Source organism: Lagopus leucura, unplaced genomic scaffold (genome assembly GCF_019238085.1).
Source record: "Lagopus leucura isolate 7727_CA_CO unplaced genomic scaffold, USGS_WTPT01 Super-Scaffold_100008, whole genome shotgun sequence".
NCBI classification, from domain to species: domain Eukaryota; kingdom Metazoa; phylum Chordata; class Aves; order Galliformes; family Phasianidae; genus Lagopus; species Lagopus leucura.
In genome coordinates, this window is record NW_024962265.1 from 21,567,603 (window position 1) to 21,582,081 (window position 14,479).

A 14,479-nucleotide genomic window follows, 5' to 3' on the forward strand; every position below is an offset into this window, starting at 1 on the left:
AAGACAAAACACTGTTGTAAAGCACCAAGATCTGGTTTAGTCAACTGATTTTCAAAGTCCTTACTTATGTTTTTAAACAATGTGCTGCTGCTCTGATAACCACAGTTCATACGACTTGCACTCATTATTTGCTGTTGACTTTCATAAAGCTTTTCCATATTCAATCACACCACCACAGTCAGAAAAAGTTGTTGATAATAATACATCAGTTTTCTTTCTTTTTATCTTCTACTTATCTGCAGTTTCTTAGGAGGATGTTCCAATCAGGTTTCCCTTGTCATGCATGGCTGTTGTAACTTACTTTGTTAAAAAATTCTTGAAAGGACATTGTTTATTAATATCCTACTTCTTGCATGGGATTCATAACATCTTTTCCACACTTGACCCAGTTTGTAAAGGCAGGCTGTATGTCTTTGGAGTCTGTATCTTGGATTACAAGAAAAAAATTAATTAGAATATGGCCTTTGTCTGAGATGAGAACTGACACGCTTTTATTAAAATCTGTAATCCATCACATTGAAGATTACAGAAGATTTTTTTATGATTCTTTTTTTTTTTTTTTTTTCTAGAACCAATACGTGTGAGTAAAGAGATTATCCTAAGCACTTATGTTTTAAATAACTTGTCAGCATGCTAAGATGATGAGTGCGATTACAAACATCCCTGGAAGAAACCTTGAACAACAGCTGATTCCTTGGATTATCATTTTAAAATGTCTGCAAAACAGTTTAGGTTGAAAGGAACAGTTATATCAAGATGGGATTTGAGGAAGGAGGATTCCTTTTATGGCTCTTGGTCCTTATAGGCTTGAAAACTGTAATACAATTTAGTGGCCAAAAAACTCCCTTGTATGTGCAGCTATAGGCAATTGTAAATACATGAATAGAGGATACCAAAATAAAAAGCACAAAATTGCATGAGGCTCCAGGCTGGTTTTCTTACAGGAGGCTGGAGAACTAGCAGATGCACACTGCAGTTTCTTATGCTGTGTGCTAATATGGTGAAGAGCAGAAGTAGAAGGTAAGAAGATTATGGAATATGATTTGGAAATGACCATAAGATCACAATTAACCTCTTTCCTACATGCACCCCAGGAGGTTAAGAAAGGAGTGTCTGAGTGCATGCTCTGTTTTTGGGATGAAAGAGGGGAATTTTATAGCACAGCTGTCCTCCTTAACCTAGATGCGAAAATTCAGGGTTCCACACAACGCGAGTACTTCAAGGGAAGTAGAAGGCAGCCCTCAGGCCACCTGGGAAGTGAACATATTGCTTCACTCGAAGTGCAGTGTGATGCACCTCTCTGCTATCAACTTCCTGCCTGAATGCTGTGAGGGGAAGCGTATGTGGGATCCCGCAGTGCTCGAGCAATGTGTGTTTTTCAGGACAGTGAGGGGGTGCTGTACCTTTGTAGCTCTTACCACCTGCAAAATAAAACAAACGTAATGCCAAAAAAGAGGGAAAAAACAATAAATCCTATTTCTCAAGGGGGTTTAACCTGGTTAAGGGATACGTTGTAAGGCACAACTCTCCCATGCCGCAGTGCAGACTGTTTAGTGTGTGTGGTAGACTGTGAGGCACAGGTTGGAATATTTATATTTATTTTTGCAATGCCATAGGTAAAAACAATTTAACAATGCCAAGTACTGGTGTTATTCTCATAAAAACTTCTCATTTCAAAACAAATGATTTCTATTCCTCACAAAAGGTTAAAATCACATGCAGCTATATGAAGGTTAATTGCTTAATGTGCACAATTATATATCAGAAGACTTTGTTAAAATAAAAACATACTGGACTACATCATTTTAACAAGGCAATTACACAGAACTAGAAAACTGACTCTGTAGTAAAATATAAAAATCTACAATTATAAATATAAATTTGGTCCATGGAATCACTATAGAAGTAGCAGTATTTACAGTAAGTATCAGATTACTATGCTAAATGTCTAATTGAAGTCTTAAAATGGGGCATGTTATGGAGAACAGTATTTTATTTACATTCTACTATATTAAAAGTTATATTTCTAGCAAATGTAGATTGTTATAAATACAGCAAATAAATCAAATACTAAAACCATGACATTTGTTTGTAATTGAGAAACCCCTAATACCTATAAATATGATAATTTTAAGTTAAAAGTAAAGCCAGATAAATCAAAAACTAATACTGAAAAAACGTACCACAATTCAATTCTTAGAAACACTGTAAAAGTCAATCAAGTTAGTCCAGACAGAACAATGTATTACAAGAAATCGTTCAAGAAAAGGCACACATTGTTAATGATAAAAGTTCCTCGGTAAAGTCATATGTCACAGAAATGACTTTGGTGGAACAAGAGTTGGGGATTGATTATGTAGAGAGGAACTGGACAGATTTCCCCCCACTGAGTATAAAACTGAAAAGAATAATGGTAAACTCCAGATGTGACTGATGTGGTGCAAGTGTTTGTGTGTTCAATTTGCTTTGTGACTTAAACTAAAGATTCTAAACTTTCAGCTGCATTTCCATCTGGCAAAGCTGAGCCATTACTGTCCATAGATGCTGAAGGGTTTTCCTCTTGCCTTGTGCTGACAAGGCTGAGAATCGCTTTGTACAGAAACTGGTACTGTTCCTGGGGAAGAAAAGAGGGTACATTCAGTGTGTTTTTGTAAATAATAGACTATAATACTTGTAATGCTATTATTTGACAGTAATTAACAGCGGATGTGTCAGCCTGTTAACGTAGTGTCCTCCACCTTTTGATGTACTGCTTTGCTGCTTTATTCATTTTCAGACTAGTGGCTCCTCCTGCACACAGTGTGGACCACATTAAGGAAAGCAGTACAGGTGGGGGAAAAAAAAAACAACAACAATGCATTTTTAAGGTAAAATTCTGTGCTAAATATGATCCTTGTAAAGTCTGTTGCAAAGTTCCCACAGATTGAATGGAGGCAGGGTTATGGCTACTACTGAGCCGTTGGCTTTCTTTTAATCCTTGATTGTGAAACCAGGTTAACTACCTCAGGGTCTGCCTGGAGTAGGAACGTATTCCTTGTTGGAGTGAACCCATTATTTACATGATACAGTGCAGATTTAAATATGATGGTGGCAGCTCTATATATTTTGAATAAGTCCACTTGATAACCACATAATATTTAACAGGAAATACCCTGTTTCAGAATAAGCATCAGGTCCACTACGCACCTCTGGAAGACATTTTTGATTAACCTATGCAGAAACAAACACACCAATGGTGCAATAATGTTGCCCTAGGATCTAAGCACGCTAACAGTACCACACACCCTACAAGAACTTTGCACGTATTTTGGTTATTACTTACAATGTCTGTAAAGACTCCAGGCCTCATCAAATTTATCATCTTTGCTACGTGGTAAACATCCACTGAGTTCTCATTTTCCAGTTGATGCATGAGTGTTGTCAAAGCACAGAAAGTGCCTGCTGTCACCCCTCCGTGCCTTTGCAAAGTAACAAACAAAACACAAAATCAGGTTTCCATAGCTAAAGGAAATACCACAGTTAGGTGATGAATTTTTGTGATGCTGACAGTTTTCTGAACTGGGACGGCACACAACTTCATAGCTTTGGGCTATGACTGCTGGAAAGTCTTCAGGAGACAGATTCAGCTGTATTTTCCCACTGTATTTACCTCTTCTAAGCAAATACTGAAGGCCTCTGGGCCTGGTTACAACATTTCAGTATTTACAGCCAACATTCAGCATCTGGAGGGGAGTAAGGTGCCTCGTCTCAATACTCTTACTTCTCTCAATAACACAGAATGAAACCCTGACTAATTTTCTCCACAGGTGCCCAACTCACTCAGCAATTATCTGCAGTATCATAATGATAGAACTGAAATGAGATCATTCAGAGTGTGACAAAAGCAAAGTTTTTCTCTTGTGGGTGCAGCTGACACAGAAAAACAGCACTACTGGTAGGGGTAGGGTAGGCTTTGTGCCTTATTTCAGTGGCTTCACTCTAAATGAGAAGAAAGAATGGCTTTACACAAAAACAAAACAACCTGAAAGCCGCAGTGCTTACTCATCATGTACAATCATGGGTCCATCACGGTTGGACGTCTCCTCTTTGATGATGCTGATCAGTTCAAAGGTTTTGCTAATAGGACTATCAGGATTTGGCCATTTTGGACACTGAAAATGCCTCACTTCGAGTACATAGTCATCCTACAAGAGTGAAAAAAGCATAAATCAGTTGGTGAAAGATAGTTTTCTTATTCTTGCCTCTATTCCAGTCTGGTTCATGACTCCACATACAGAATCCCACCACTATGGTGGTGCCCTATTCAATGTCACCAGATTACCTGCAGAGTTTGCTCACTCCATGGATTTTTCAAAGCCATGGAATTTTAGCACTCATTTACCAAAAGAAAATGTCACAAAATATAGGTATTACCTTTTATCAAACCAAATCCCGAGAGTTACAATTTTATGGCAGTGTTACCTGTGTAGCTTCTAAAATAAAGTCTTGGATTATGAGCTTTTCCTCATTAGACAGACACTTGTGTTCTTCAGCAATCATAGTAACTTTGAAAGTCTCACAGTTTATAGGCTCGTCTTTGTTTGGCCAGTACACAAATTCATCTTCAGCCTCAAGGAAAAGAATAAAAAGAAAGGAAATGATTAAATGATTGAATACTTCCTCATCTCAACTATGATTTGTTGAGATAAGGATCTCCAGATTTGGATTTTGCACTCAATATAATATTACTACTTTTAAAATTGGATTTTACAAAATCCAAGATATTGTCTCATAACCTGCATATTTAAAAATGTTAAAATTACTAAAATTCATATGTAAAACCACAGCCATCGGCCATCAATCTTACCATATTCTGGCTATCAGGGAGCATGACTATTAGCTGGGCATTATGGTCCCATATCATTCTCCAGAAATCCTTGATAGTGTGTAGCAAGGGATGCTGGGTAATAATGAATTCATTGCTTTGATAGTAACCCTGAAATACAAAACCATAGGAGTCAGAATTGACACTCAACTCTTCACACTTAAAGGAAGGTTTTTTCTGGATAGAAATAGAAGTCTAGAAAATAAATTCTAGAGATATGCTTCCTTTGGCTTCCTACAAATATCAGAAGAAAAAAACTTTCATCACAGTATTTTCCATGTGAAAAGATTAAAATCAATTACACTGAAATGATTTAAAATCAATTACACTGAAATGATTTATAAAACTGAATAGTTTAAATAAGAAAATAGAAAAGAAGTCAGTAGATACTGGAAAAGCCAACTCAGAATGAAAATGCATCAGCTCAGTTGCACATGCTAATTGTTCTACATTAGTCAGGCTTCTAATGTTGCTGGCAACATGAAACAAATAAAAAAAATATTTGGAACATTCGCAAAAATCCCAAGCAGTGCCTTAATCTGTATGGATGTTAGACCAACTGGTTACCACAAAAGCTAACTGCTTTGCACTCTCTGCAGAGAAACATTTCCTATCTCCTTCCTGAATATCCAGGGAGCATTTACTCCTCCCTCTCAGTTACTGAAGGGGAAAAGAGTTGAAGGAAACCCAGAGAACCAAGTGATAATGAAAAGCTGTTGAGTTATGCTGCCTTGGACTATGCCAACTGCAAAAGCTGGCGTAAAGCCTCTGGCAAGATGAGCAGGCAGGAAGGTAAACCACAGTATAGCCAATAAAAGCTAACTTGTTTGTTAACGCTTCTAGTTAATCTCAAAATATTCTTCTATATTCAGATTTACTAATTCTTAAAACTACAATGGGATTTCTCATTCTACCGGCAGTCAGAACGCAATGCACTTAGTTGAACTTAGTTGAATAGCAATAATAATAATACACTCTTGGGGAAGTAACTCTTTCAAAGAAAAAAGTGAATAATGGAAGAAAGGAGCTTTCCAACTCAGTACTGTGTCTCTACAACGTGGATACTTGGCAACTCTGGAAATACCTATAGAATGGGATGCTATTTTCAGCAGCACAGTTAACTGACTTACCATAATATAGGAAGCATTGATGTAGTCTGTGCCTTCACCAGACAGTGATGAGATACCCACTCTAGATCTTTCCACTGTAAAAAAAAAGTTATGAATTAGCATGCTGTTGTATTGCCTGTATTGCATGTATTTTTGTATTACAGTAATTATTCCAAATGTCTCACAGAATTATAACAAAACTAGACTCCATCTATCAGGATGAAGTGTTATTCAGACATCTATTCGATTGTTGTATGCGTTGTATTTGGACAAACCATTTCTTCATTAAAAGTACTTTACAAAACATTGTTCCATACCAATGCAGGCATCTTCAGATCTCACTAAGGAAATGTTAAAGGTTTGGCACACACTGTTCATAAACATTTTTCCACCCAGAGAAACCAATTTGAACAAGCTTACCAGGAATGATGGATGAAGTTCGATTCTTTTCCCTGTTACACTGTTTGAGTGCAGTTGAATAATCACACTGCTGTGTGTTAGACTGGCTCAGTAACTGAAACAATGAAGTTAAAAAATCAGGTCACTGTGCAAGAGCCATTATTCCATCAGCTGCATTAAATAGAGGGATGCACATATTAACTTCAGAATCTAGTTATCTGGCTAAACTACTTAGCAAATTACCAGAACCTTTTCTCTTCACTTTTTTTTTTTTTCCCCACTGAATTAAAGGTGCCAACATGCTTATGGAAATGCCTCTTCAAATTGCTCCCACATCCAGACCCCCTACTTCTTGTTGCCACTCCATTGTCATTTCTGTTTTGCCTGCATACAACATTAAATAATTCTGGCAAACAGTAAACGACCACACAAAAAAGTAGGCACTGTTACACAGCAAGTGCTGGCCCTGATGTGAGGCAGACTGAGGCATACTGGTGATGAGCTTCCTGGTTTTGTCTTGAAACCTGTGAAGCATATAGGACTGATACGGAAGTCTCATTGTCTTGCTTGTTTCAACTAATAGCATTCAAACAGACAAAACACCAAAATATTCATTTACTGCCTGCTGAAGTACTCCCATTTTCAAGCCATAGCCTTACACTGAGGGGAATATGTTGCCTGACCCATATAGATCACACCATTTTTACTAGAATAGAGATCTTCATGCAAAGATGTGGTTAGATTTTCCAAAATCTCCTTACTGGCCTGCTCCTCATACTCTAATTTTTAGAAAAAAAATCTGAAGTGCATGCAAATAACTTTTATGTTCTAACTGGCTACGTGAATTTGTCAACATGCTCCAAATTTAGGCTTTACAGTTAATTATAGATATGACAAGCTAATGAATATTGTGCTGATACACCTACTTTCAAGTCACTGAGGCTCACAATTACCAAGCTTTTTATGTGACTGCCTCAGCTCACCTTGAATTGCTTCTCCAGCCGGGTCTTTCCTGTCGGTCCAGGTATCAGGAGTGCATTAACATAGGCGTGAATATGAGTCTCAAGGACTTCTGTTTCTTTACTGAGAATTGCTTCAACCAGTGCATCGTGAATGAAGATGTATTGCTCCTACGAAAATGAAAGCAAGCGCATAAGTGCCAATTATGCTTAGATTCCCCTGGACATCTCTTGCTGAGCTGACGTGTCTGACATGGTTGGCATTTCTTCACAGCTTGCTGCTGCAGGGCAGTCTTCTCAAAAGGGGTCCTTCGCAGTGAAAGCTGTTCCTCTCCAGGGGCAGTACACATTTACAAGTGATATTGAACTACACACAAGGTATATACAGTACAGTGCCAAATCCCCACCACCTGCGAAACGTTACATTCACATATACGTTCATGTTTAACTCAATAAAGTAAAAAATGCAAGCATCACCTGAAGTCAAATTTTCAAGTCAGCTTGTTATGTGGCTCTCCCTCTCATTGTTACAATAAAGCAATCACTCCCAGTTCCTACTGCTATCTTCTATTTTCTCTCTCTCGTCCTTTGGAAGAAGTGCCCATGCTGCTGTTGATTACCTTTTTTTTTTTGCTATTGAAAGGCACTGGGGAATCTAAACACCTGTTCCTGAAACCTGAAATAGACTTCGAAAAGCCCTGCTGTTGCCCTTACTGTTTTCTTCTCATCTTTCACTATTCTATATATAATATTCAGTTTAAATCAGCCATAGATCATCTTTGGTTGAAACAACTTTCTTCCAACTTATTACTGTTCAATTGTTTGGTCACATTTAGTAAAGATCTGAGCATGTGAAAATGGTGTTTCCTTTAAAAATCCACAACAAAAATGCATGCCCTGCCAAGAAAGTGCTGCAGTGGGAAGCATGATTTATGCAGGTCTTCTTGCTTCTGAGTCCTCCCTAATAAACTGGCAAGGCCTACAGAGAGGTCATTTCTAAGTGCATTGCACCAAGTTAGCCTACAGTATGGCACTATAAAAATAAGGGAAGTGAAGGGGACAGTCCAGTCTGCCGACTGTCTGCCTGTCTGTCTGGCAGTGCCAAAATGAAGACTGTATTCACAGAAATGTGAAAATTGCTAAGTCTCATTAAACAGATATTTGTCTTACCTCAGTCTGCACCAAATAGTTCCTTTGGGTACGTATGTGTTTTAAGAATCCAAATATGTTGACTGTCCCCTCATGCTGAATTTGCTGCAGCATGCTGTCTAACACTATGTAAGTGCCTGTCCTTCCAACACCAGCGCTATAAAACAAAAAAACATTCTTGAGCCTGCAGTACAACAGTCATGGAAAGAATTGTTTCTTATAAATAGCTTTTTCAACAAATCAGTCTGTAGGGAAGCTTTGGCTCTACAAATTTTATTATTGCATGATTACATTACTTTGCTGAAGCACCAAGGCCAGTAATGAAGAAAAATCTTCCCAACTCATCTTTTTCTTTGTGAGGAAGTGGATCTAAGGGTCATTTTCTTGAATGACGTTTACAGCATCAATTGAAAAAGAACAATGTGGTTTCCTGCAGGTCTACAGTTTTCAGCCTTTTGATACTCCTTAGGATATTTTGTCAATTATACCCACAAAGTATGGCATTTGGGCACAGTCAATGTGCTCAAGCTCTTCTATGTTGAAATGTACACCACTTTAAAGGGAAAGCTGCATTATGCCACCTGTTACAGATGCTGCCTGAGAACCTTTCAAAGACACTGATCTGAGGGAAATCCTTGAAAGTGGCAGAGTCACTGAAGGTACATCCATAGAAAAAAAAATTAGTACTCTTCAGGTGTGGCCAACAGGGCAAGCAGCGGTTGAGTCCCTCCTGACAGAGGGCAGATGCAGAAGAAAAGGTTCATCATATGTTAGGAACTCTGACTCATTTAACACAACAATGGCTGTATTGTTGCGGTGGGTTTTTTTTTTCATGAAACATCTGGGTCAGCAGTACTAAGTCAAAAGGTCTTCTTTTTGTTTTGTTTTCTTGTCACACATAGGAATTAGGCAATTGCAATTGCCCTCTCAGTGATGTAGAGCTGTTACATGTATTGGTACACGGCAGCAACATGTGCTGGGCATGAATGGCAGCTTGCAGGCAGATGCAAGCCCAGTCCATATGTTCTAACTCAGTCACCCTATTTATTCCTCAGAGACAGCACAAAGCATGGGTGGCATGAGCTCTGTTTGCTGTAAAAAAAACTGCCTAAATAAGCATGGTATAAAATTTAAAGGCTCAGGTTATCAACAAACTGGTAGACACACCAAAAAATATAAGGATTACCAGACACCATCGCTATTTGTTATGAAAGAGAAAACATGAAAAGTACCAAAACACAAAAATAGCTAAGTAAGGTTTCATGTAGTTCCTCACATGTGTGCTCCACACAGCCTGTAAAGATAAGTAGAAGTTAAATTTCTAACACAATTCTCCTTTGGAATGCCATAGTTGCTGATAACAGGTGAACTCAAAGTTGTACAGAATTGCCTACAGACAGAGGTGAATTATACCTGGGACCCAATGGAGATGTCTGAATGAAGCCACACCACTGACCCCTGTTCACTTCTAAAAAACACAGTGTGATTGATTTATAATTTACTGCTGATCTCTCAGCCTGGCACAGATCTCAGCCTTGGTATTTTGGGGAAACCCTTGTTTTGAACTCCTTGAGAACAGACAGGATGCAGACAGCAACAGAACAACCAAAATGTAGAATTTTCATTTTCTAAGCTAAAAAGATATTTTAGTCACATTAGATCATCCCAGAAATAAAATATCTTCATTTTCAGCATTTGTGAGGTGACTTTACCTGTTGGCTTCCTCAGAGTCAGCTCCAGAAGGACAGAATTCATGAGGAGGTTCTCTTTCCAAATGTTCCATCAAAGGTGAGGTACTACAGTGGAAAACCAGAACCTGCTTATATATTTTACAATAACCCGGTCCTCCACGGGCATTGTGAAGTCATTCCAGGCCCTACAAGCCCTTTTAAAGCACTGTTCCCTGGGCTGCCCAGTTCAGTGAGTGCTGACAGAACACCTGCCTGCACGCTGCGGCACATGCAGACCTCACACCACTCCCCAGAGTGTTCCTCCATTGCAAATGACTGCTAGAGAGCAGAGCAGTGTTAACAGCAGCAGAGTTGTAGTTCAGCCAGGAAGAGTGTGAGTCTTGTTTTGTGTACAGAGCTCCTCTTAGGGTTACAGAGTATCCCTGCACCAAAGAATGCATGAGCCAAACACATCCTAAGGATATATATTGGCAGAAAGGAAGCAATTACTGCTTTACACGTATCTGATATGCTCATAGCAATCAAAACAGTGGTAAAGAAATGTGCTAAAAAGTAAAAAAGGAAAGTATTTTTGCAAAAAAATAAAAAAAAAAAGAGAACGTAGTGCAGAGCAGCATGATCTTGTTTACAGCCATTATGGAGGCGTATAGAAATTGTACAGAGAGTTGATTAGTTGGCCTTACCAAGACAGAAGTACCAGCTAAGAAATTAATCTTCTTCCATCAGGACTTGTTAAGTGTGAGCGTGAAATTATGCTTAACCCACCACTGAAAAATTCTTTTTTTGTCTGCAGAACAAAAGTGGAGTGAACCTTACGGCGGTAAAAGCACACCTGCAATGAACCACAACCGGCCCCACAGCATGGCGCTTGGCATGCGATGCCTTCCGCACGAAGGTGAGCACGGGCAGCGTATACTCTGGAACACCCATGTCAGGCCACTGGGTATAATGGTACTGAGTTACTACACGTCCACTAGACCTCCCTTTCTGGGAACCCTGCAACAGAAAGATAATTCCATACAGAAGCAGCCCACATTGCAAAGACAAGTCTTTGTAATTCTACTTATGTATTCGATGTTTCCTGAAAACTATTTCTATTTAGTTAACACACCAAAGTACTACCTAGCTCTGAATATTCCATTGCTCAAGGGGAATAGCAAGGACCAGCATTTCCGTCTCATGAATTTGTTCATTGAATGGAAAAAATGAACTGTCACTCACCGTCCCTTAGAAAGACACAGTGAAAGGCTGAGAACACTGAAAAGGTAACAAATTACAACTGCTATTAGTATTCACCAAGTTATCTGCCACTCATATTCTCTGCCAGGTGGGTAGAAAGGATATGATTCATTTCACACAGAGTTAATGATGTATGGGGAAAGTAAGCTCATTTGGGATGCTTTTCTAAGCCCATTGCTTCATTGGCAACTCAAAGATGGTGTTACCTCATCCAAACCAAGTCATCTTATCCAAAGCAAATTATCTTATCTGAAGAGAGATTCCTAAAATAGCTGGGAAAACTAATTGACAATAGATGCTGTGTGTTATTCATTAATTGTACAGGGAGGCTGAGGGACTAGACATTTAAGATTTAGGTGGCTGAAATGAAATAAGTTTTAAGAACTTCCCTCAAAGCAGGCAAATCCTTTTGTAGCCATTCCCTTTTGCCCAAATTATATTTCCAGGATGCCATTGCTGAGCATGCTGTTTCTGATTTCAGTAAGGCAAGGTTTGGATTCATCTGTTTTGTAGACAAGTAAAACTTACTTTCTTAAAAAGGAAAATTGATAGCTGAGGTTGATGATTTAATTCAACCCACATTTTCTACTACCTGATCTCATTCTGAAAATTTGTCCTCCTGCTCACCAGGCAATGTCCACGTTGGCTCTCCAGTGTGAGATCACATCCTTCTCTGATGGTCATACACCACATTAGAACTACAGGCCGGTACCTCACAGTACCACAGAATGGCTGAAGATGGAAGAGACCTCTGGACATCATCTCCAAATCCTGCTCAGACAAGAACATTCAGAGCAGGTTGCCCAGGACCACATCCAGATGGCTTCTGAAGATCTCCAAGGAGGAGCCTCAATGACCTCTGGGCAACCTGTGCCAATGCTCTGTCACCTGCACAGTAAAGAAATGCTTCCTGATATCTAGATGGAACTGCTTGTGTTACAATTTGTGCCCACTGCCTCTTGTCCTGTCCCTTGGTACCACTGAAAAGAGCCTGGCTCCATCCTCTTTACATCCTCCCTTCAGGTATTTATACAAGCTGATGAAATCCCACTGAGCCTTCTCTTCTTCAGGTGACAGCTGAACAGTCCCAGCTCTCTCAGCCTCTCCTCACAGACTCTTCCCAGTGTGTTCACACTGAGAATTGGACCATCACTACAGGTAAGACCTCATCAGTGCTGAATAGAGGGGAAGGATCACCTCTGTGGATGTGTTAGAGATACTTTGCCTAATACAGCCAAAAATATCACTAGCTTTTTTAGCAACAAGGGCTCATTGCTGACTCAAGTACAACTTGGTCTCCTCTTTTATGTTACACTGCCTGCCTCCTCAACTCAGCTCCTCAGGTGCAGGCCTCTGCCTTTCTTCTTGTTGAACTTCATGAGACTTTTTGTCAACCCTCCTCTCCAGCCTGTCAAAGTCCTTCTGGATGGCTGCACAGCCCACTGGTGAGTCAGCCATTCCCTTTAGTTTCATGTCATCTGCAAATCTGCAAATTTAATGAGAATGTACTCTACCCCATCATCCAGATCATTAACGAAGGTGTTAAACGCGACTGGACACAGTATTGACCTCACTCATTACTGGCATCCAACTAAACTTTGTACCACTATCTCCTCCATTAGCTGAACTCATCTCTGAAGTATCTGGACAAGTATCTTGGCTGCCTGAGACCTACAGGATTCAGTTTTACCTAAACAAAAGAAAACATCCAACAACTTCCTTGAAAATACTGTGAGAAAACTTTATGACTTCTTTTTGCCTAACCTACATTTTCATGACGTCACAAACCTTTTTGATCTTTGTGTTTCTAAGAGTAAAATTCCTCACAGTGTAATAGGCAAGTACATGGACACTCTTCTGAGTAACCAAGAAGTTCCCATATTCTTCACTACCTTCAGCAGGCCAGTACTGGTCACACTTTCTCTGTTAGAAATCAAAGGAGAAGTAGAGAAAGAAAGAAAAATGTCAAACGATCAAGATTCAAACACTGAAATTTATGAGCACAGCCCACCACAAAAACATGCAGGAACTCCTAATATACCACACATATAATAAACATAATGCTCAAAAGAGAAAAAAATTAGGTGCATTTCTTTTGTGTTGTTGAGTTCTGACTATGCAAAGATGGTATTTATACTTCAAAAACCAGAGAAGTTTAAATCATATTTATCAGAGCAAAAGTACTCTTATACTGCGGAGCTTGCCATAGTACAGGCACTATAAAATCTAAAGACAGTAACAGATAATCTATAGAAATAGGAATACATTCAAGTTAGTAGTTTCATATGTGCCTTTTGGTTGATTCATAGCATGGGTAGATAAAAGTGAGCATGTGTGTGTGACAGGAATATATAATACAGAGCTGTGATGCCCGGTCCTCCTTCTCTAGAAGTACTAGAACATACATGTTTACAGTGTGGTGTTGTATATAAAGTGGTAGTAACTCAGCACAGCCCTTTGTCTGCATCTACAGTACCTGTACCCTTTGTTAGATGCTTAGTCGCTCACATGAGAAGAACTTGAATGCATTTTAGGCATCTCTGTCAGTATGCGGTAAAAGTAATACAATGTCTCTTCATTTCACACGTGCATTGCACATGCGTACTCCCATCATGCAACATCCTCTGATCGGAGCTGACTTGGATAGACATGCATTTGGTCCTACACTTGGAGAGGATCCCATGGGAGATTAACAGGGAGATGCCAATAAGTGTAATGAAAAATTCTCATGAACTATAGCCTTCTCCTTTCCAGAGTCAAAAGAACAGAGTGGAACACAGCCCAAAGCTCACGCTATGGCCACTCCAGAATATAAGGCTTTTTTCAATAGAAGACAGTTGTTTTTTTTCCTTTTCTTTTCTTTTCTTTTCTTTTCTTTTCTTTTCTTTTCTTTTCTTTTCTTTTCTTTTCTTTTCTTTTCTTTTCTTTTCTTTTCTTTTCTTTCCTTTCCTTTCCTTTCCTTTCCTTTCCTTTCCTTTCCTTTCCTTTCCTTTCCTTTCCTTTCCTTTCCTTTCCTTTCCTTTCCTTTCCTTTCCTTTCCTTTCCTTTCCTTTCCTTTCCTTTCCTTTC

The 14,479-nt window shown here is 39.1% G+C and overlaps 1 protein-coding gene across 4 annotated transcripts in view; it reads right to left on the bottom strand.

The window, feature by feature from the left end:
• Nucleotides 1-560: 560 nt before the first annotated feature.
• Nucleotides 561-14,479, bottom strand: part of PTPRZ1 (protein tyrosine phosphatase receptor type Z1) — a 133,650-nt gene continuing 119,731 nt past the window's right edge. For 2 of the 4 annotated variants that reach the window (XM_042872382.1, XM_042872380.1), the window contains 12 exons: nucleotides 13,199-13,333; nucleotides 11,004-11,167; nucleotides 10,193-10,276; nucleotides 8,502-8,637; nucleotides 7,356-7,502; nucleotides 6,394-6,487; nucleotides 5,995-6,068; nucleotides 4,847-4,975; nucleotides 4,462-4,608; nucleotides 4,042-4,184; nucleotides 3,323-3,458; nucleotides 561-2,614 (listed from right to left, as the gene is read on the bottom strand). In XM_042872382.1, coding sequence (XP_042728316.1) covers nucleotides 2,474-2,614; nucleotides 3,323-3,458; nucleotides 4,042-4,184; nucleotides 4,462-4,608; nucleotides 4,847-4,975; nucleotides 5,995-6,068; nucleotides 6,394-6,487; nucleotides 7,356-7,502; nucleotides 8,502-8,637; nucleotides 10,193-10,276; nucleotides 11,004-11,167; nucleotides 13,199-13,333 — 1,530 coding nt within the window. In that variant the 3' untranslated portion in view covers nucleotides 561-2,473. The remainder of the gene's footprint in view (nucleotides 2,615-3,322; nucleotides 3,459-4,041; nucleotides 4,185-4,461; nucleotides 4,609-4,846; nucleotides 4,976-5,994; nucleotides 6,069-6,393; nucleotides 6,488-7,355; nucleotides 7,503-8,501; nucleotides 8,638-10,192; nucleotides 10,277-11,003; nucleotides 11,168-13,198; nucleotides 13,334-14,479) is intronic. The other 2 variants (XM_042872383.1, XM_042872384.1) reach the window with 2 other exon arrangements.